This window comes from Anabrus simplex, chromosome 7 (assembly GCF_040414725.1).
Source record: "Anabrus simplex isolate iqAnaSimp1 chromosome 7, ASM4041472v1, whole genome shotgun sequence".
NCBI lineage: Eukaryota > Metazoa > Arthropoda > Insecta > Orthoptera > Tettigoniidae > Anabrus > Anabrus simplex.
In genome coordinates, this window is record NC_090271.1 from 32972878 (window position 1) to 32997976 (window position 25099).

The 25099-nt window shown below is 37.9% G+C and overlaps 1 protein-coding gene across 1 annotated transcript in view; it reads left to right on the top strand.

Annotated features, from left to right (window-relative positions):
- LOC136877673 (dynein axonemal heavy chain 8) overlaps positions 1–25099 on the top strand; it is a 353345-nt gene that overhangs the window by 284708 nt on the left and 43538 nt on the right. The window contains exons 24-26 of the mRNA XM_068228699.1: positions 450–711; positions 13747–13986; positions 18524–18691. Coding sequence (XP_068084800.1) covers positions 450–711; positions 13747–13986; positions 18524–18691 — 670 coding nt within the window. The remainder of the gene's footprint in view (positions 1–449; positions 712–13746; positions 13987–18523; positions 18692–25099) is intronic.

Below are 25099 nucleotides of genomic sequence, written 5' to 3' on the forward strand. Positions count from 1 at the left end.
CCTTCCCGGAAGTATTCCCGTATATTAGAGGCTACCAGCCGTTCCATACATTTACATATGTGGGATGTGAGAGACACTGGCCGATAGTTGTCAATGAGTGCTTTGTCCCCTTTCTTGAAAATCGGAACCACATCAACACACTTCCAATCTTGGGGTAGTGATCCACAGTGAAGCGACAGGTTGAATAGTTCGCAGAGAGATGGTGCCAGTGACTCAGGCAAATTATTGTCATTCCAATAATTATTTCAGTGTTGAAAGGATTTCACTAGCTGTTATCACATTCTATTTCATTACTCACAAGTGGGCAGGGAAGGCTTCTAGAGGACACACCTGATTGAATAAGATGAAGACAACACAAAACTGTTTGTGGTTTTTCAACACAAAACTGTTTGTGTTGTGTTTATCATCACGAGCCTCTGTGATGATAAATGTGTTGTCTTCTGTTTCAGGCATGAGAGCTGGACTGAAGCGCACATACAGCAGTATGAATCAGGACATGCTGGATTATACCGACGCTATTCAATATCTCCCGATGATTTATGGTGTCTCCTTCTTGCACAGCGTGGTTCAAGAGAGGCGTAAGTTTGGACCTTTGGGCTGGAACATTCCTTACGAGTTCAACAGTGCCGACTGGTATGCCTCATGCATGTTTGTTCAGAACCATTTAGATGACATGGACCCGAAGCGTGGCGTCAGCTGGAACACAGTCAGGTGAAAACTTGCCAATGTTATTGTTTGTACAGTTGTTCTTGAAATATAGGAAACATTTCAGCTTGAAAATTGCTTCCCATGGAACATATTTGTTAGATTCAATGAAAATCATTCCAACAGATCCAAGAAGTTGTTAATAATAATAATAATAATAATAATAATAATAATAATAATAATAATAATAATAATAATAATAATAATAATAATAATAATAATAATAATAACCCAGTAAACATCGGGACACGAAAAAACAAGCTTTGAAATTCCATGCTTAGCCTTCGCGGATGACCTGGCCCTTTTGTCCAGCGATGAAGTCACAGCAATAAAGCAAGTTGAAATTCTCCAAGAATGTGCCAGAAAGGTCGAACTTCATATCTCCTTCCAGAAAACTGAATTTTTCTGTGCAAAACTAGACATCCATAGTCTCAAAACAAAATACGGACAAATCAACAGAGTCCCTCACGTCAAATACCTGGGCGAAATCCTCGAACCAACCGGACAAGAGAAAATAGCCCAAAACAACCGTGTCCAGAAACTCAGAAGAGCTTATGGGAGAACAAGAGAAATCTACAACAAAAAATGTATGTCTCTCCACGTTAAGATTAAATATTACAATACTGTAATCAAACCGGAGGCTTTATATGCAGCGGAAACTCTAACGCTTCATAGAAAGGGCGAACTGGAAAATATCCTAAAAGAAGAGTAAAAAATCATGAGGAAAATTTTAGGACCAAGACACACGGGAGAAGGGTACTGCCTCCAAACCCAGAAATCCACAGAAAAATTATCTAATATTGCGGCAGACCTCAAGAAAAAAAGGCTAAAATTTTATGGACATGTTAAGAGGCTTCCAGAAACTAGACTAACCCACCAAGTTCTTGAAAGAGTTGACAAACTGAAGAATTTTCCTTGGATACAACAAACAAAAGCGGACATGAAGAACGCACAAATTCTCAGTGAAGACATTTTGAATCGAAATATATATAGAGAGAAAATTGACAATTGGGAAGTTACTCCAGAGAATGAAGTTCCAAAAAGAGCAGGTACTAAGTGGACGTAAGAAAGGAAAAGGATCTCTAGTCAACAGATGAAAGCATCCTGGATCCTCGCAAACGAAATCATAAATAAAGCTTCGTGTGTTCCGAAAGGGACCATTCACGCATAATAATAATAATAATAATAATAATAATAATAATAATAATAATAATAATAATAATAATAATAATAATCTTTTTCTATCGCTTTTTCCACATCTGTTGGGTTGTGGGTGCAAAGTGTGTCACACGTGTTGATTTGGCCCTGTTTTACGGCTGGATGCCCTTCCTGACTTCAGCCTTATATGGAAGGATGAAATCACTATTGTGTGTTTCTGTGTGGTTGGTAGTATAGTGTATTGTCTGAATATGAAGAGGAAAGTGTTGAGACAAACTCAAACACCCAGTCCCCTAGCCAGAAGAATTAATTAAGCGCGATTAAAATCCCTGACCTGGCCAGCAATTGAACCTGGGACCCTCTGAACTGAAGGCCTCAACGCTGACCATTCAGCCAAGGAGTTGGACAATAATAATCTATATATATACATAAACCGCTAATGTGTATGATTCACAAAACTTAAGCTCTTAAACTATGGTGCAAGTGTAATAGCCTGATATAACTTGAAAACAATATTCTTTAGCCATGGGTAAGTTTAGTAAATGTAAGAACCCATAATTAATAGTATATAATTTATTATTACCTGTGTATGTATGATGTATAATCCACTACAATATTGCACAACACACTGTAATATCCAGAATGCCATATCTTTGACACTAGATGGTTGCGGAAAGTTCTTTACATTTAGGCTATTAGGCACTCTAGAATTTACGAGAAGATATGTTGTGTCATATCCTTCTAGAAGCCTGCCCAGGCACATATATAAGGAGGCGATCCTGATGGTGGAGTGGAGTTATTGTTTAGTTGGAGTTGTTTTGATAAGACATGTGCAGAAGTCGTGTCTGAAGTATGTGAATTGGTTTTGTTGAGTTGGTAGTTGACATGCCTCTGGTGCAGTCTTCTTCTCATTCTTCATGATAGGTAGTTGTTCAAAATGGTGACTTATTGATGTGTGTGACAAATGTATAACAGTTTGTAAATAAAATTAGGGTATACAACTGACAGCATTTTGTGTGCGTCTTTGTGCATACCTCAACTAGAGGGTGTTAAAAGGTGTGATTTGTACCAAAATCTTCCAAATTTTCTCAGTAGTACAGAAAAAATCTTGCATTTCTTGAAAAGTCAATGGAAATATATTTATTTTCTAGATCAAATCATGAAATGAGCACTCCAATAATTGCAGGCAAAGGCTTATCCAAAATCGCAAAACATTCTGTATTTAGCCTGTATTTAGCAGAATGCTATGCGACTAACACTTTCTGCAGCCATGTTTGATTACTACCTGTCAAGCCAGAGGGTCTACACTTCCTCTGATGGTGGAAGAATACTATTCTCTGCTAGATACTCTTTGATTCTCTGACCTTCCCCAGCTTCTGAATATAGTTAACAGATGGCAGAACGTTCCTAATAACTTATATGGTGCTAAGATAAAACAGTCTACGCATATACTGGCGGAAAGGTATAAAGTCGACTCACCTTCTATATAACCATTAATAAAACACAGGGACAAACGCTTGAAAAAGTGGGTATCTACTTACCCAAACCAGTATTCAGTCATGGCCAAATGCATGTTGCACTCTCTCGGGCAAGATCGTTTGAAAATGTTAAGATCCAGATAAGACCGAATAGTCGAAGCACAGAGAATACTGTACAGAAAGGAGTGATATAAATTAAATTCAGTGGACGCCGCTTATTATGATCACTCGGGGACACAAATAATTTGATAACATTAACCGATTGATAACAGTAGCCAAAAAATAAATATTGATAGGTAGCCTATTGTATTTATTCACAACGTACATGCACTACAATGAAACAGATACCAGTACACAGCACTGCAATACAGTTAACTGTTTTCAGGTATGTAAAGAAGTCTATAATTGTTGTTTGCTTCTGTTGTCTCTTGAAAGTCCATTAATGAATCTTTCATATTCATTATGTTTTTGGAAGTCCACTGACCTACGCTGAACACCTTGTCGCAAGATATCTAGCACCTGTCACACTTCAGCACTCGTTGGTGTTCGGGAAGTTTCGGCAACATCGTCATCATCAGCATCGCTATCTTCTGCTCCATGTTCTTCACCTCTCATATCTAATTCTGTGGAAGTAACGGCCACACATGTGTCATCTTCTGTCTGTTTACATCAGTAATGATGCCCTCATCAATGTTCATCCATTCCTGGAATTCATCTTCCGTTAAGCCTGTTGGACAACTTTAACAATCTCCTCTACTTCTGGTAACTCTCTTAAAAATCCTCCGCGCCTGGAACATTTCCTTATTGTGTGTGCTGAGATTATTATCCCATGACATGGTTAGGAGATGCAGGGCCTCGAGAAGGCTGGTTGTTTCGGCAAGGGCATCGGCACTAGTTTTATGTGAGTCCTCTATGTTTTCTAAGATTCTTCTGCGCATTTCATGGCGATAATGCGCTTTTGTGGTGCGAATGATTCCTTGATCGCATGGTTGAATTAATTAAGTCGTATTCACCGGTAAGAAAACCACATTGATGTTCTTGAGCTCACAATTCACAATGTGTGCTGCACAGTTGTTAACCAGCAAAACTATATTACGGTCCAGCCTATTATCCCACTTCAGGAGCCATTCTTTGAAAATCAGGGCAGTCATCCATGCATTAGAGTTGGAATTATAGTCGACTGGAAAAAAGCAATGTGGGTTCTTACTTTTCCCAATCACAAACAGTCTTTTCTTTTCACCAGACATACTCGCACAACATAAAACTGTTACTCATTCCTTGGAGGTTTTACAGCCTTTAGCACTTTCATTTTTGACGAAGTAAGTGTGTTCAGGCAAGGAGCGATAATACAGTGCAGTCTCATCAGTATTACACACACTCGGCAGGGAATTCAGAAGCAATTTTAAGCCACTCCTCTTCTATCCACCTCTCAGCAGCGACAGAATCAGCATCCTTCTGCTCACCATGCATTCATTTGTACACTATATTTTTTCATTTCTTCCAATGGTGAAACCATTCTTCCGTTGCCACAAAATTATTTTTTTCCCATTTTCTCGCTAGTTCTTTGGCCTTTTTCCGCATCAGAGGACCATCAACACGAGCATCTTTCTCATGAACATTTGAGAACCAAAGTTTTAGAGCTGATTCAACTTGACCTTTTTTTCCACCACGATTTTGCTTACAGTTGAAGTTTTTGTTTTCCTTTTCTGCCTTAAGAATATTGTCTCGATTTTCCAATAGCTTGCACAGAAGAGGTTGCAAAATTTGTAACTCAACAGCAGCATTGCGTTGACTCATTGTAGGCAATTTGTCATAATGTTTTATTCTTGGAAGTTTCTCTTTAATTGTTAAGTCTTTACATTTGTTTTTCACACTAGCCATCACTACAGCACAATGCTAAGAACTTCCCAGTGCGAAAGCTTTAGTAAGACTCGAGTGAGTGGTCCTTGGCTAAACTACCGTAAGGGAAGAAACAAAAGAGAAAGTGTATGAGGGAGGATTACCACCTGTGCTGACCGGTTATCTACCGTACACCTGCTACAAAAGATGAGACGTGAAAGTGGCCTCGGAGACAGGCGCAGTGTACACTCATGTTTATAAAAACCAGAACACCTTGAAAGGCTAAAGATAAGAAGTTCATATTCACAGGACATGTGCATTAGTATGTTCTGAAGAAACAATTAGCATTTGAACTATCTCGGCCCTAGGGTTCAAGGTCCACATCAATATCTCAGCGCACCACCACCGGCTGGTAAAATGTGCCTGCGGCTCTCGTCACTATACACCGAAGGTAATGGATCAGTGTGACTTGAGCAAACGTGCAGGATGCCTCGCAGATGTATGTGATAACCGTACTGTCAAATGAGTGAATTTGAAAGAGGGCGCATTATTGGCATGAGAGACCATGAAGCATCCATCCGGAAAGTTGCTGCCCGTGTGGGACGAAGTGTGTCGGCAGTGCAACAGGTGTTTACGGAATGCTTCATAGAAGGACGCTGAACACGATGAGATGGGTTTGGCCGCACCACCCAAACCGCCCCCCGAGAAGATCGACACCTCATCCGAAAGGCATTTTAAGACAGATCTGCGACCTCTTCAGCTCTGGAGCTACAGTGGAACAGTGTAACACATCATACAATATAAGAGGGACAGTCGGTCGCCATTTATTATGGTCTGGGGTACCGGCGCATCGTCCACTTCTCCGCCTACCTTTGACATGTCCCGATATAATTAAAAATCATGTAAATATTTAGTTAATAAAGAATCTTAGTATTGTAAAGGTGGAACATTTGACCTAACCTTCAACGTATACCTTTGACTAATGCGCATAAACAAGCTAGACTGCAATGGTGTATGGAACGACGTCACCAGGGACAGGCAAATAGTGTTTCAGATGAATCCAGGTCCTGTTTGTTTGAAAATGATGGCCGGATTTTGGTTCGCTACAACAGGGGTAGAGGCATCGAATTGACTGCATTTGCACAAGACATATAGTGCCAACTCAAGGCCTTATGGTGTGGGGTGCTATTGGGTACAACCATAAATCACAGTTGGTGCGTGTCCTGGGCACTGTGACCAGTTTGACCTACATGAATGACATCCTGCGATCCGTCGCCATACCGTTTCTGCATGACACCCCAGACACCATATTTCAGCAGGACAATGCACAACCATATGTTGCTGCAAGAAAACGTGCCTTCTTGTTGTCACAGGATGTCAGACTGTTGCCCTGGCCCACCCGATCTCTGGACTTGTCACCAATCAAAAATGTGTGGGATATGGTGAAAAGACGGGTGCGACACTGTGACCCAATGCCAACCACCAAAGATGGACTGTGGAACCAGGTGAATGCAGCATGGATACCTATATACCAGGATGCCATTCGTGCCTTATACGCGTCATTGTCATCAAGCATGGTACAAGTTATCAGTGCCCATGGAGTACCCATTGCCTACTAGGCAATAGGACATTTGCTGAACCTAGGTTACTGAAATTTTAATCGTTTCTGCAGAATATACTAATGAACATATGCTGTGAATATGAACTTCCTATCTCTAGTCTTTCAAGGTGTTCTGTTTTTTATGAATGTAAGTGTAAAAACGGGTGTTTAAAGGTTGGGGGCATTTTCTTGTATGCACTCTACTTGCAGACTTGAGAACAAAATCCTTGAAAACAAATATGATAACATAAACCGAATTCATGTTCACAATAAACAGAAGATTTTCAATGTTTCAGTGTTTGTCCGTACGGGACTTCATAAAAGTGATTGTATAATATGGTTGATAACATTATCCGTGATTACAATAAACGGCGTCCACTGTATATGTAGATTACGAATGAATAATTCATTATGTACCGGTAATAAATGTTCATAAAACTACTGAAAAGGGCATATAGGCATACGACAGGCATATTGAGACGACTTATCTGACCTATTTATAAGGAATGATGTGAAGTAGCACGGGTCCACTAGTAATAATAATATGTGTATATCCATTAAAAAATTATTTGGTACACGTACAGTCCTAATCCTTGAAGTAAATATTACTTTTTGTTTCTGGTAACAATAGTAGTATTTACATTTTTGTTGTGATCAGAAGGCTTTCTAGCATAACTTGGCAAGCTGCACTGTGATGAGTTACCACATACATGAAGACTCCTTACATTAAAATATGAAAACTGAATTTGTCTGGTTCTTTGAAATAACAACACCCACTGCAAGGAAAAGCACAGAAGTTCACAAATGACTACATTGCTAAAAATTAAAGTTGACCACCAAATGGTCCAAAGGGAAAAATAACACTTCGTCTTTTACATGATGTAGTTTGTTAAGGTTACCCATCCTTATAAATGATACCAAGAGTGTTAATATCATCATATGCCATTGCAGCTGGTGAGCAGTCAACACAGCGGACCAACATGTCTGCCGATCTCTTGCTAACTAAGTTGCTAACATAACTACTGCTTCAGCAGGCGAGATGCAAGACTTGCTCTCAAGCAGCTTGCACATATCCTCAGCTACATGATACATGGGGCAAAAGTCATTGCAAGTATTTTTTTTTTGCTGCAACTGTGCAAAATCGCTTCATGGTGAGTACCACATGCACTGATGGAAGCTCAATGGTGGATGCGATATGCAACATGCTCCAACCATCTAGCACGCTGGTAGTAGCACAGAGAGCACTGTGAAATCTGTTGTGTGGTGAGCATCGTGCTAGATGGAAGTAACCCATGTTGAGCACCACGCATACATCAAATCAGCTGTTCTCCGGGGGAGAAATGCGAGAGAATGACACCAGTGAATTGGTGGTAGCACTTGGGAATAATGTCCTCCCATACCGTATAGTAACATGGTGGGTAGGAAATTTTCAGCAAGGACGTGTGGCAACCGGTGATGAGCAACGCTCTGGACGACCTGTCAGTTTGTGGACCGACGTGGCGCATGCCGCATAACGCTCACCACACAACTGATATCAGAGCACCCTCTACCAGAAATCACAGAACTATCTGTTGTTGTGAATACACACTATCCCTGCATAGCTTCCACATGACGAATAGCAGTTTGTGATCCACTCACATACCCGCAAGAAAATAAAAAATAGTTGCAATGATTTTTTCCCCAACCCTCGTATTTGGAGATGATTAGTTAAATGCATAAAGCACTATGAGAATTTTTTTTTACAGAAGTTCACCGATCGAGTTGACTGTGCGGTTAGGGGTGCACAGCTGTGCGCTTGCATTTGGGAGATAGTGAGTTCGAACCCCACTGTCGGCAGCCCTGAAGATGGTTTCCCATTTTCACACCAAGCAAATATTGGGGCTGCACCTTAATTAAGGTCATGGCCACTTCTTTCCAACTCCTAGCTCTTTTCTATCCCATCTTTGCCATAAGACCTATCTATGCTGGTGCAATGTAAAGCCAATGGTAAAAATAAAAAAGTATAGAAGTCACAGAATAGAACAGAATAGAATAAAAGTAATTAAATGGGGAAAATGGAAAATACTCCCTTCAGTCACAAATTTGCAAAGCTTAGCAGCAATGATGCATAGTTAAAATTGTTATACATTAGTCATGCCAAATAATGATAATGATAATGATGATGATGATAATAATAATAATAATAATAATAATAATAATAATAATAATAATAATAATAATAATAAAACGATGCTTTTTTTTTTTCCAAGAAAAATGTGGCTGTACTCACTCGAACTTCTTCATAAACTAAATCTCACACTTTGATTATATCTCCATATGAACCATCTTCATCTCTCCCAAAGGTACTGATTTTATTACTGCTCACTCTGAAGAAATTTTCACTTCCATCTGTTTTTCTGGCTTTAAACTTGTAAAATCTTGGCATACCACACAACCTGGCATTTTACTTTTAACATAAAGCCAATTTTTTCTCTGGAAGAAGTCATTTTTCTGTGTTAACGTCCAACAATTGTGCCCATCATGGATAGAATTGTTTTCTTCTTGAACTGCAGTAAATCTATGGGTACTTGTGATGTTTTCTTCACATTCACATGATTCACAGAATCAGGACATACTTCAAAAGCTTTGTCATGCTTTCTTTTATTGTGCACCAGTAAAAAATAATTAGTTCTGTTATTCATTTCACTTCTCGAAGTTGTGAACTTCATGTGCTCCTTGCCCCAGCTAAATAACTCTGAGCTCACTTGCCTCGACAGCACAAAGCAAGTGTTTTATGGTTTTCAAATTACTGTATGTAAAAATAATGAAAGCAGTCAAATCTAAAAATCCAGTAGATTGGAAATATCAGCATTAGTTGCAATATGGATGCCGTTTGATTTTATCCATGATAATGGCATTCTGTTTGCTGAAAGGTGAGAAAACCAACCCCCTATTTTATTTTGAATTCCAATAGCCAAAAATGTGGAAGAACAAGAAAGAGCAAAATGAAATTCTCTCTTTCTTTTTCTTTAATCCCAAACTGACAACATGAAATGGTTAATAGGACAAGAATGATAATTTTAGAACGGCAATTTACAGAAACTTCAATCATGTGTTCATATGCATTATATCTATAGAAACGTCACAAAATCAGACAAACAAGCTTAATTTAAAGCCATAAGCCAACACTTCATACAAAATGTGAGAGGAATATTCTGAATAATATCCAATTCATTTTAATGTTGAAAACATTTCTTAGCAGAGAAAGTACTACGAAAAATGTAAAATTAAGCAATTTCCTCAATTGTGCCGAAGGTTGAAGGGCTAAAAGGCCTGGAAAGGTTTCAAATTGTGAGTCTTGCATAGCTCTATCAAACTAAGGAAACAAATTTTGAGTATCACTTCCGGCCTAAATGCAGTTCTGGAAAAACAGCCCAAAATTGCTTGTTTCTTCTTTTTCGTTTCCTTTTCAATTTAAATCCTAGCCAAATCAACTTATTTACATAATTCTTTATGTAATGTGTTCCTTGGTTCAATACCCTTGGGGTGTTTTGATTTTTTGAAAAATGTCTACACCAAATGTAGTTATAAGGGCTTAAGTGAAACTCTGCATTGACTCACATTAGCACTCGTAGTGATAGAAAAAGGCAAACTGCTAATCTAATCGACTGGATAACGATGATTAATAAAAGATTGTAATTTTTAGGAATAAATAAATAATATATTCCCATACTTTATTTTATTTTATTTTATTTTATTTACATAAAATTCGTAGCTCATATTGCTAGGATGTTTTCAACATTGAGTTGCTTCCTTGAAGGGCTAGAACTGTGGGTTATTTGTTTCTAGAAAAAGGTGCCAGTACAGCGTACTGTTGCCCGCCGCCACAAAAAAGCACTGATGATAATGTCCTTATTTTATAATAATAATATTAATAATAATAATAATAATAATAATAATAATAATAATAATAATAATAGACAAAAGTCATGTTAACTGACCCACCACTTGTAAATCAAATCATAGTAGAAGAACAGGAAATAAAAACTGACAAATTTAAATATTTAGGAAGAATAATAACATAGGAAACTTGATATAGGAATGAAAAGCTGACATGGATAATAGAAATTACAAGGACAATAGATGTGGGTGAATTGGAATTGACGAGGAGAGAGCCTATCTATTTGAAGATTGCACTGTATGAAATTGTCCTTGTACTTTGGTGTTTTCATGTTTGTCTTGGCTCCCCCCCTCCTCTCTCTCTCTCTCTCTCTCTCTCTCTCTCTCTCTCTCTCTCTCTGAGAGAGCTGTTTTTATATTTATATTTGTCCTATTTTGTGTTCCTGTTCTTGTTCCTCCCATCTTTCTGTCCATAAAGAGCGGTTCCGGAGGAATGGATCACATTTAATGCACATTTGTTTTAGAGCAAGTGACACACATGTATGTGTCTTAGCCACCCTACCTCTTCGACGTTTTATTCTAGTCCCACCTACCTTGTTGCTTTCAGCTTCTTTGCTCGTGATGTCTTTCTACTGTTAAACTATCTTGTTGAACGCACAGTTGTAATTATAGCCAGGAGCCCAGTCATAGAGCTGACAACTGCATTGTACAAATTAAAAATAACATCATGTGGAGAATTATGTCAGGTTTATATGAAGAAATATTTTCTTTTCTGCCAGTGGGTCACATGAAATTTTCTTGTGACTGGGCTTTTGGTTTTGTGAAAGGGAAGTACTGCACCACGCGTAGTTCTTCTCTGATGGATGTTGCCTTGGTTATCAAAGATAGCACACCTCAGTCAAAACTTAACAAACCTGTCATCATCGGAAAAGAAACTGGTGAGCTGTTAGTATATATGCATCTTGCAACATATGTTCACTGCTCATTTTCAGTCATTTTACTGTGAAAAAGATATGCCCAGGGTCATTACGTGTCAACAAAAAATCTATGAACTGTAATTTTGAACTACTGTAACACGAAAGGTACTCAAGATATGTAATGCTCTCCAGGAAACCAAGGTGGAGTGCCTGCACAGGAGCCTGTTCATTGAGCTGACAACTGTGTTCTACAAATTAATATTTCTGTACATTGGAACCTACATAACAAGTTGAAAGTAAAAGGCATGACTACAGAAAGGACAAAATATCTGTTTGACAACATTTGAGAGTAATGTACAGCAGAAACAAGGGTTTTGTAGTCCCCATGGCCAGGTGACATTAATGCCACAGAACCTGGGTCAAGTAGTGAGACCAATTGTTTGCACAAAAGGAAAAGATATCGTCGTTGCCGGGACGAAACCTCCTATGTGATAATATTTTTGGAGATATACTAACCCACAGCACATACATTATGAAGAGCGAGAATGCCTAGACAACTGTCACACAATATTGCACCTTAAATGACAGAACCTTACCGGCCAAAGGTCTAAGTTAAAATATTTCACATAGGAGGTTTTGTCCCAGCAACGACGATATACATTATCAAGAACAATCCAGAAAAATGAGCAATAATTCAGTTTTGTTACTACAGGATACAAGACAGATTAGTGATAAATCCTTAATTGGATACTGACCGTTTGTAGTTTAAGAACAATCTTTTAAAATATCCAACAGTCAGATTTTCTTAAATCCTTAGTATATTTTCAGTGTACTGAACCCTATTTTCAAATTGATTTTCTCAAAATTCAGTAAATTCTGTCTAACAACTTCAAAGTTTCATAAAGTGATTGGTTTTTAAACTAGAGACTTCTGGTTTTCATGAAAATGATTGCAAATTTACCTACTATCACATATAAATTGAACCAAAAATGAGATTTTTCTGACTTAACATATAGTATTCTGGAGAGCATCACATATTGACTTCAGACTTGGAACATGCACTCATCAGGTTGCGTAATATTTCTGTACATTGTGATACATTCCAAATCAGCACCCTTGGCCTTAGAGTATCTATGCCTAGTACATAACCTATGTTTATGTCTTCATTAACTGTATCTGAGTCACTGTTGTATTCCAACACATGAGACTGTTGCCCACAATTTGATGTAGAAGGACCAAGGTCACTTTCTGTATCATTTACATAATTAGAATTCACTGTTATTCAGAACATCTGATAACTGGTCTGCACATAACTCATCATAAATATCGGTACCCATCAGTAACTGCATGCACTGCACCAGATTGACAGCCATATGCCACACTGAAGCCCTACATTTCTAGTTTTATTTTGTTAATTACATGAAGGATTAAAGAAAAAAAGAAAGAAGGAAAGAAAGAAAGATGCAGCAATAGCTACCTTATACTCTGTATCCTATAAACGCACAGTTTGAAACTTATAATCTTGTTACTAGACTGTAACAGTGATCAACAAAACATGAGGTGCATTAAAACGACAATTCTCATAGCCCATCACTTACTGTCGGCTGAGAATCTACAAGAATTCTTGAGGCCTGTCACATGTGTTAAGATATTCCATCCATACATCAAGAAGAAAGGAAGGAAGCCATAGAGAAGATGATGGCAGAAGGGAAGATACCAGGAGGGACACCTCAAAAACAAGTGTCTACGAGATGTGTTGATCAGAAAAGGACTCTTTTTGGAACATCGTTATTCGAGGCTACAGACCTATGGTCTTCATTATGAGCTGTTTAAAGGACAATGTTTTGTCAGGGACAACCCCAGGGTACTTGGGATGTTTGTCATAGATTAGATGACCTCCCTCAATAAAAATTCCAGTTTATGGTCGGCTGATACATTACTGAGATGAAAAATATTGTCCTACAATGACTAGATCCTGCGTTAAGAATTTTTTAAGTCATCTCAAAGTGTTTGTATTCTGCTGCTTTTGCCAATTCATCAGCATATCCAAACTTCCTGAATTGTGTCTCTGGTCTACATTATGTACAATACCAAGGTAATGAGATGTGAGTATAATGTACTTTTACATTATGCCAGGTATGATGTTATATTTTTATGCTTTTATTTCTAGGTACATGCTTGGAGAAATACAATATGGTGGAAGAGTAACAGACGACTTTGACAAAAGACTGCTGAATACATTTGCTAAAGTCTGGTTCTCTGAGAATATGTTCAGTGATACATTCCAGTTTTATACCGGCTATAAAATAATGCGCTTCAAGAATTTAAATGACTACTTAAGTGCAATTGACGACTTACCAACTGTTGACCCACCACAAGTGTATGGACTCCACCCCAACGCCGACATAACGTGAGTTCCATTTCACTTTCTGTATTGCTTGTAGAACTACCTGGTTTGAATTGTTCTCATATTATTGAGTTTAGAATACCATAATGTAATCTTACTGCTGATTAGAAACAGGAACATACTTATAATTTGAAACTCAAGCATTCCAATTAACAATCCTCCCTCCTTTCTTAAGCCGTTCACCTCGTATTGAAAAGGCCACTGAATTTACTCACAATCATCTTCAGGAACAAGTCTTTGAGGCAAAGTCAACTTTGTGCCCACCAAAGTCACCATTTTTGTATTTGTAGACAAGACTTTGCGGAGAGTAAACTTTGCACTCATATAATACAAGAAGTGCAAACAGAACAACAAGTAGTTCTCAAGAGGCTAGGAGTAATACCAAACAATTTCACAGCAGAAATAAAAATATACCAACAAGCCATTATGGAACGTACGAGAACATTTTAAATACAATATCACATTAGAAAGTGTTTCATCAACAAGTTTGTTCATGAACAATATTATCCTATAGACAATAAAAATAAATATAAAATTAATACCAATACCTTGTTGCTTTCAGCTTCTTTGCTCGTGATGTCTTTCTACTGTTATTTTTTATTTTTTAAACAATTTAAAAGATGTTCACCAGATGAGTTTCGTTAATAAAATGTTAGACTTAGATAGATTTTAGACAAAAAGTTTTATCTTAAAGACATAATTTTATTGTTGTGTGACTTTTAAAATGTTATAAGATTTGTCAATTAGTTTTATAGGAATAATCTTGATCCAAAAGAATTGTTTAATGATCTTATACAACCTTAAGTGAATTTGCAGTTGTATGCTGTCTATGTGAATGGCATTTGTTCCTTTAGATGTTAGGTGGTTCCAGGGAAGTTTACTTTGATCATATAAGATCGTGATGTAATTAGAGATGAATTCCCACTTCAATTTAAACATCAAGATGTAATTATAATCCAAAGTAACTGTCAATCTCTAAATACAGTGAAATACAGCTGACAATAATCTTTTTTACACTCCTACTCTATGCATAGACTGAATTATGTAACGAACAGCTGGAATTTTAAGAATTTTATATCACACCAATTGTGTCATAATTTTATCGTATTTCATGTATCACCACATTAATTGTATGTTATTTTATAATGAGTTAAAATGTGTTTTAGATGTTTTAGAAATATATATCTTGTTTTAATTTGTACTCAAGGCTGATGATGGCACATAGATGCCGAAACTAGTACCATTTGACTATTTGACATGTGATTAAATCACAATAAAACGTCATTGTATTGAATAGGTGGACCTTGAAATAATTTATATATTATTTACTGTAATATGTTGTGTGCTGGTCTTGTGAAGCAATCAGAAAATATTCAAATTCTGTATTCTCAGAACTGGAAGGGAGTTCCACAATGCAATTTGAATCATTGAAAGATCTCTTCATGGCCTGGATATACAATAAAACCTTGTTAATTCAAAGTCGTTGGGACACATAAATCGGACTTCAAATTACGTGATTTTGAATTAACTGCCAACTCCTAATTCAGAATTGCAAATCACAAAATATTATAAGACCCGTTACTGCACGCAATTAACCTTGACTCGCACTTTAAACCTTTCAAAATGCCATGGAAAACAAAAACTTTTTCCAAAATGTATCCAAGAAAGTGCATTTATAGTATTCAAATAATGCACTTTGATAAGTCACTGGCAAACATAACCTCACATAATTAAATAAAAAAAGCATGATTCAAAGACGAGGAAAAATCTATGCTGGGTCCCCGGTGCAAGTGTTTTGTTTATTGGATTACTGTACTGTATGCATTTTAGATGCCTTGTATTTGCACGGAAAGTACCCGATGCCCTTAAAACATCATGGCTTATCCTATGATGAGGGAGTCTTTCGCTATCCTTGCAGTATGATTTCCCACCACGGCACTACTCTCGTAATACCATATTCAGAAATGCCCAACCTTCCCATGTTATAAAGTATTCTAAGAGCCATTAACGCATACAGTCACCTTGATTCAGAGTTTAAACCTTTCAAATGCCATGGAAAAAATCTATATCCAAAATGTATTCAACAAAGTGCATTTACATTATTCAAATGCACTTTGGATAAATCACTGGCAAACTTAACCTCACACAATGGAAAAAAAATGCACGATTCAAAGTCGAGGACAAATTATGCTGGGTCCCCTGTGCAAGTGCTTTATTGTTTGCATTTTTAGATGCCTTGAACTTGCACGGAAAGTGCCTGACGCCTTTAAAACATCATGGCTTTTCGAACTTTCCTATGACGAGGGGAGGAAGTGTCTTGTTACCGTCTGCATTGCAACACAAAACACAGTACCCTTGTACGATTTTTATGACCTGGCACATTTCTCCTTTAAATCCATAAGTCCGTTTGGCTTCGGCGTTAAAAAGAAAAATGCAATTACATCGGCATTGACAATATTATCCGGAGTGTAGGAACTGATTACAAAGAGAATACTGATTATATGAGCCAAGCTTCTTCGCCAACTGTCAGCATCGCCACTGTTCGCGGATTCCGCTTCTCGCACACTACCTGCTACGTGATATTGTGGCATTACTTAAAATGCTGAATACAAAAGAATTACAATTTCACTCAAACTTAGCAAATATGAAGCGCACTGTAAACACACCAAAGTGAGTGAAATTGTGGAAAGCTATCCCTGCAGATTCCAGGAGATGCATTCTATCATGACACGGATAAATTTTGAATTTAAATTACTCCGTAAAATACTGTTTTTTAAAAATGTAAAGGCAGTTTTGAATTAAAAGTGTGAATTTTGGTAATGGGACTGACATTGTTCTTCGAATTACGAATTATCCATATTTCAAATTAAACAATTCAAATAACGCAAAGCCATACTTTATGTTTCCGGGAACGAGAGCTTCTTCGAATTAGGTGAGATTTTGAATTAACTGATTTTGAGTTAACAAGGTTCTACTGTATATTGAAAATGGATTAAATCAGTGGGGGTACATTGACAAGGTAGAGCAGATATCACCTTCAATTAACTAATATAAAAAGAAACACATTTTAGGTGAAAAAGTTACTTATAAACATGTCATTCTGACTTCAGATTTTAACTTTTACTGGTCAGCTGGTGGGCCAGCCCCCACGTTATATTTTTCTCGGAGGTCAAATGTCGGGCTGAACCGATATGTGATTTACAATCATATTACGCCAATTATATGCTTCATTGCGCAATATCGGTGGTTGTGTTAACTTCACAAAGGAGTTAATGAAATATCTCAATATAAATCAAAACAAGCAAGAAACAACTAAGTCTTTCTGTTTATACATTATTCTGCGTACTCATCGAGGATCATGGCATCTACCATAGCAAACATAAACGAATCTTTATGAGCAATTCAGACATTATTGATGCAGATGAGAATTCTGACAGTGATATTACATTTTCCTCGGATATTTCTGAAGAAGTTAGGAGAAAATTGGTGGAAGAACTATCAGCTGAGAGAAAGTCTGTGCGAGGACCAGCAAAGCAAGGTCGTCAATCAATACGTGACTCGTGTGAAGGGCTGAACAGGAAACCATATTTTATTTATTCCAATGAGAAAAGCAACAGAAAGGACTGCACAGTATGTTCAGATAGGAAAATCAAGGGGAGTCGACAGAAAACTGTGTGAAAAGAAACCTGCTCTGTATTCGTACGTACGACATGAAAGTCGATTACAGAACTAAGGACTAAAGGTGTAGGTGTGAAACAAATTAGAAAAGCAGAATCAGTAGCAAAACAAGCTCTGTACATAAAGATTCAACCCTATATTTAAAGTTTAGTTACATTAAAGCATTTGTATGGAACATGTTAAACTTGTCCTTTTTATATACGACCTTCTGAGCAAACATTTTCTATTTAAATACAACTGCCAAAAGTTAAAATTTTCCCAGATCCACCACTCTCCACTCCTTCTGACACTGCCCAGAACTTTACCCAACAAGAAGTAATTTTGCTGGTGACTATGATAATAGAAGGTGGAAAGTGAACATAAACATGTAGATGGTACTGTGGTTACTGGCTTGATACCTTCACAGGCCCTGGTAATACCAGGTGTGAATATAAAATCTGAACATGGCAAGAGAGAGAGAGAAAATCATTTTCATTGACAGGAAAACAGAAGATTACTCTCTTCAACCCGGGAAACAATTTTACCACTTGGAGAATCCCCTTCGATTAATTCTCACTCTAGAGCTAGGCAGTGAAAGTTACTTTGGTCCATATCAGGTCACAAAAGTTTCCTAAGAGGGGGACAGTGCTTGTAGGTCTATGAGAAATGTTACTGGTTTCACGTCCAACTAAAAGCTTGCATGGTTTTCAGAGAAATTGGGAAATTTTGTTTGCAAGAGTTTTTCTAGATTCATTAGAATCTAATGACATGAGGCTGGCATATTCAAGAATCTTAAAATACCACCTAACTGAGCAGGATGTTGAGCCCAGAAACATTCCTAAGTGTGCTGTTTCATTTACTCCTCGAACATTTGTAATTTTAGGTATCAGTCAAATGTAACAAAGAAGACCCTGGATCAGATCCTGTCAATCCAGCCTAAGGAATCTTCTGGTGCTGGTGGGGAGACTCGCGAGACTGTTGTGGGGCGGATGGCCACTGATATGCTGCAAAAACTGCCCAAAGATTATGACCCATTTGAAGTAAAAGAAAGGTAAGTTTTGTGCTAAAATCAAATTGAGACCAAAAATATAGTATACATTACACACCTACAGTTTCTCTACAGAGTTGGGTAGGAAGCGAGTTGAATCTTCATAGTGTGTTTTTATGACTGGATACCCTTCCTGACGTCAGCATCGCCAGAGGAGTGCATGACGTGATATGTGATGGTAGGGAGGGAGAGGGTGAAACCTGGTGCAAACACATAGCCTACATCTGATGAATAGCACCAAGGTGTCTGCTCGAAGGTTAACATCTCCATCCGACAAAACAATCACCATCAACAGCATCATATGCTCTCACTCCATATGAACACTGCAGAAAGGTTTGGAATTGAATCCAGGATTTTGGCACACGATCTAGCAGTTATAAATTGTATACCACCACCTCTCCTACCCTGCCGACCAACATTCCGATGGTGAACATTTTTTCGACCAAGGGACCTCAGGAATTCTATTGCATGCAACATAGTTTATATTAGGCACATATATGAGCAAATGATGTGGCTAGATTTGGCAGTTGGAGGAATTAGGATGAGAACTCTCTCAGTGTGTTCACCATGTGAGGGTGCAGATGAGAATGAAGTTGACAAGTTTTATGAAGCAGTGATTGACATTGTAGTCAGGGTCAACAGCAAGGATAAGATAGTGCTAATGGGCGATTTCTATGCAAGAGTTGGAAATAGAACAGAAAGATACAAAATGGTGACTGGTAAATGTGGGGAAGATATGGAAGCTAATGGGAATGGGAAGCATTTGCTGGACTTCTGTGCTGGTATACGATTAGCAGTTATGAATACATTCTTCAAGCACTACTACACAAGGGAGGGTTGGGGCACTAGATCCATAATAGACTATATTTTAACTCACTTTGAATTTAGGAAATCTGTTTTCCAGGGATTTTTCAATGATACTGATCTGTAGTGAACTAAGTATTTCTAGGCTTAGGATAGAGAAAGTTAAATCTGTCTGGAGACGAATAAGGGTAGAAAATTTCCAGGACGAGGAAATTAGACAGAAGCACATGGATATGATCAGTGAAAAGTTCCAAACAGTGGACAGCAAGGAGGTTCAGAATATAGCAAGAGAATGGGTGGCATACAGAGATGCTGTAGTAGAAACAGCAAAGAAATGCCTACGAACAACTGTATGCAAACAAGGCAAAAAGTAAATATCTTGGTGGAGTGAGAGCAGCTTGTAAACGTAAAAAGAAGGCTTATCAGAAATGGCTCCAAACAAGGACTGATGCAGACAGAGAACTTTACATCGATGAAAGAAACAGAGCGAAACAAATAGTTGTTGAATCCAAGAAGAAGTTGTGGGAAGATTTTGGTAATAACCTGGAAAAGGCTAGGTCAAGCAGCAGTGAAACCTTTCTGGGCAGTAATAAGGAATCATAGAAAGGGAGAGAAAAATTAAATTAATAGTGTTTTGGCCAAATCAGGTGAACTCATAATAGATCCCAGAGAATCAGTGGAGAGGTAGAGGGATTATTTTGAAAATATTTTCAGTGTAAAAGGAAATCTTCCTGGTAACGTTGCAAACAACCAAGCTCATGGGTAGGAGGACAATGTTGTTGGGGAAATCACGCTTGAGGAACTCCATTGTCATAAAGCAGCAGAAATAGAAGACCTGAAATAGTGGAATATAATGGAAAGATAGGGATGAAATGGCTTCATAGAATAATAAGATTAGCATGGAGTGTTAGTAAGGTACCTTCTGATTGGACAAAAGCAGTAATTGCACCTACTGTATATATAAGCAACAGAACAGGAAGTATTGCGACAACTATCGAAGTATCTCATTGATCAGTATACCAGGTAAGGTGTTTACTGTCCGGCCCTGCGGTGTAGGGAGCAACGCGTCTGCTTGTCATCCGGCGGCCCCGGGTTTGATTCCCGGCCGGGTCAGGGGTTTTTAATTGCAAATGATTAATATCCCTGGCCTGGGGACTGGGTGTTTGTGTCATCCTTAATGTTCCTTTCCTCACATTCAACACTTTACACTTCCGCCATTTCCAAAATACACGCAGGTTCACAACATATGGTGCAGAGTAGGGGCAAAAGATCTTCTTAGGTCAACGTCCCGAATAAATAGCACGTTTAAAAAAAAAAAGTGTTTGCTGGGATTTTTTTAAGGAGGGTGGGATCAGTGGTTGAGAGTAAGTTTGATGAAAACCAGTGTGGTTTCAGATTACAGAGGGGCTGTCAGGATCGGATTTTCAGCATGCGTCAGGTAATTGAAAAATGCTATGAGAGGTATAGACAGTTATGTTTATGCTTCGTTCAAACTTTAAAGAGGGAAAGAACTGTGGATTTTCCCATCCATGTCTCATTACTTTTGTCATGTTCTTGAGACTCATAACTAGGAAGGTGCTCCCAGGCTTTCAGAGGAACTTCCATGGTCAGTGCATGCAGTCCATATACTAACTTGCCTGACTTATGTATGCTTGCGTTTAGCCTAACCTGAACACTGGATACAATTATAAAATTATGGGAAAGCTATATTGGTCCATGTATGCCCAGTGTTGCATTTTCACAACATTTGTCTTCTGTCCATTTAACAGCATGTAGCCATTAATATAATAAAGAATAACAGGGTTATCCAGTCTAAATACAATTTGAATGTTGATTCAACATCGCAGGCAGTGAATTGGGAATCCAATGTAACAATCGAAGTGGCAGTGGACTGTTGTAAACAGGTTTCTATGAAGATGGAAGGTAGTAAGCCAAAAAAATGGTAAGTTATCACCTTATAAATGTACATAATTCATTTAAGATCACTAATAGTGTATAACAAAACTTCAGTTAACATGTATGCAGCTTTTGAGATTTGTATTTGTATTATTCTGCTCACAAATTGGCTTAGAACATGAGTGTTGCATTTTTACAACACTGGGCAGATACGATACCTATTTTAAACTACAGTATATCATTTTTTATTTTACAAAAACTTGAGTGTCCATGAAATTCTCTTCCTGTTGGAAGAAAATGAAGATGTTGACAAGGCTCATAGCATTAATATGTTCATTGCTCCACCTGACGTAAATGAAGATACAATGAAGAGAGCGGTGACATAGACTTTGTTGGGACATGTGATAATCTTACTGGGACAGCTAGCTGCAGAGAATGAAACTGTCTTAGAGGTGCAGATAAGGCTGTTGTTATAGGTGCGAGTGCAAGGATAGTGTGTTCAAATTGTCGTACAGTAATTCAAGTGCCATGAGTGGGAAGGTAAATAATGGTCACCAGGCGAGTTGGCCGTGTGGTTAGAGGCGCGCGGCTGTGAGCTTGCATCTGGGAGATAGTGGGTTTGAATCCCACTGTTGGCAGCCCTGAAGATGGTTTTCCATGGTTTCCCATTCTCACACCATGCAAATGCTGGGGCTGCATCTTAATTAAGGCCACGGCCGCTTCCTTCCAATTCTTAGGCCTTTCCTATTCCATCATCGCCATAAGACCTATCTGTGTCGGTGCGACGCAAAGCAACTAGCAAAAAAATAATAATAATAATAATAATAATAATAATAATAATAACAATGACAGGGAAATGCCTACAATGCATGCTTCGGCTAATTCTAATAAATCTCTTACTTTGATCATGTAACCACAAAGAAAAAAAGAGAGTTGTGACTACAAGCAATTATCAGAAATGGCATAACGAGGACTTTCCACATCAGAATTGCATAAGAAATAAAGTTCTACAAAATGAACCTCTAATTTATAGACCCCAGTTTATTGATCAGCCATATACTCCGCTCCAAATGTTCCAGGTATATTTTACAGACAAACTTCTTGAGATTATTGTAAAGGAAAGTGTAAAGTATGCTGTTCAGAAGGGAAAGACAAACTTTCAGCTTTCCATTGAGGAACTCAAAGAGTGTTTCAATTCTGAGTAATTACATACCTATACCTCGAAGGAGCATGTATTGGGATGAATGGCCCGACACAAGAAATGAGACTGTGATTAATTATATGAGACGCAATTGGTTTGAGGAGGTTATGTGTTCTCTGCATTTGAATGACAATGTTTCTAGACAGAAGGGACAAAACATCAAAGCTCAGGCCATACCTAGATTCACCTAGAACCTCGTTTATAGAGTACACAATTTGGCAAAAGGAATCTAGCTGTGATAAAGCCATGATTCCCTATTACAGGCGCCACATTTTGAAGCAGCATTAAAAGGCAAACCCATCTGTTTTGGGTATAAAGTTTGATGCCTCAGTAAACCCCTGGGATATCTGATTGATTCTGATATATATCAAGGAGCAAAAGGGCCTGAGAACTGTTACAAGGAAAAGTTTGGTTTAGGTGGTAGTGTATTTCTAAAATTCACTGAAAGTCTTCCAAGGGACATAGCTGGGAATGTATGTCCACACCTTATGTTTGCTGACAATTACTTCATCAGCCTAAAACTAGTTGAAGAATTCACAAACCTTGGCATTGGCATCAGAGGAACTATTAGAAGTAAAAGAACTGACAAGTGTCCTCTCTTATCAAGAAAGAAAAATGGGGAACGTTTGACATGAGATGAGACAGCAAGGTATCCAACTGTGATGGTGTTTATCGAGTAGGAACAGCAATAAGATATTCCTTCAATAAAAAGAAGAAAATCACGATTCCTCAGCCTTTACTTATAAAACCATATGAGAACATGGGTAGAATTGACAGAATGGACAGAACATTAGTACTTACAGAGTAAACATATGCTCCAAGAAGTGGTGGCTGCCCATATTTCTTTGGGGTATTGATATGTCAATCCAGAATGCCTGGATTTTGCAGAGGATTTCAACAAAATCTACTGGAGTTAGTTCTATGGATCTCCTAGAATTTCGACATTGCATAGCATTGACATTACTTCACACGCATGGAACACCCAGAGCAAGACATGGTCCAGTTGCTACTCCTACCAGTTCTAGAGTGTGGACTGAGCTTCCTTTCAATAACATCAGACACTTGCCTGAAGCTCAGTGCAAGAGAACGTGGTGTTCCTTTTGTAAGTCAAATACTAACAATGGATGTGTGAAATGGAGGGTAGCTCTTCACAATAAATGTTTTAAAGAATTTCACTTCGAGAAGGGACAGTAAAAATGACACTTCCTTTCAAAAAAATGTTGGTATTGTTTGTATTTATTCGTGAATATACATCTTCATTGCTTGGGAAAATCTTCACACAGACATTTTTCATCAACACCAAAAATGTCACTTTTACTAATAGTAGATTGCATGTAAACAGTAAATTTTATATTCCATTCATGAACTTCAATTGAGGTTCTGAATCTGCCCAGTGTTGCATTTTTGCAACATGTAATTTTGAACACATGGAACTTTATTATTATCTAATTTTGAGTTATTTATGTTTATCCTTAACCAAGTATTCAAATTTGAAAATATTATCAAAATCTTAAATAAATAAAATTTCTGGGCATAAATGAGTTAGGTAATTACAGAGGGGTGTCTTAGAGCATGCAGTGCATAGTATTCTATGTATTCGTCATTGGTATACTGTTAAGGTTGGCAATATCAAGTCATCATGGCTCGCTGTTCTCTCTTTTTGAACTACTGCAACTATTCAGTGTGTTGATCTTGTTTTAAAGTTAGGCAGGCCCCCTTTCCTACCATCAGTCACAATGCAGTTGAGAAATTTTCATTATAATGGCAGACCCCCTTGCCTGCTATCAGTCACAATCGAATTGGGGTGTTTTCTTTCTAATGGCAGACCCCCTTGCCTGCTGTTAATCGTAATCGAATTAGGGTGTATACATTATCATGGCAGGCTCCGTTGCCTACTGCCAATAACAGTCAAACTTAGGATCCTTCATTACATTAGTAGGCCCCATTTCCTACTGCCAGTCACAGTTTAAGAATACTAATAAATTGAACTCAATGAGAAGAGATCTGTACAAAACTACAAAAATGAATATAGACATGAAATAATGAGGAACTTCTATGCATCCTACAAACTTAAAGATTGGTACCAGGGAAGTTGACACCCATAGGATTCCTAGAAAAATCTAAAATCCCCAAAATTCCCCGAAGGGGCCAGGCCTGGCGGAATGTTTCAAAACTGGGGCTCAACAAAAGAACGCAAGTGGATATGTGGATATATTTTTCCATAGCAATGATGTATAGTTTTCACAGGTTTCTGAGTTTCCAAAAAGTTCAAGTTAAGTTTTAACATCAAACCCCAAGAATATGTTGAAATAAATTTTCGAGATATTAAGGATGCTAATAAATGGAACTGGATGTGAAGCAATCTGTACAAAAGTATAAAAATGGAAATAGACATGAATTAATAAGACACTTCTAGGCACACTACAAACATAAAACTTGGTACCAGAAAAGTTGTAGCCCTCAGAATCAACAGGAAAAATAAAAAAAAATTGCCAGAAATCCCCAAGGTG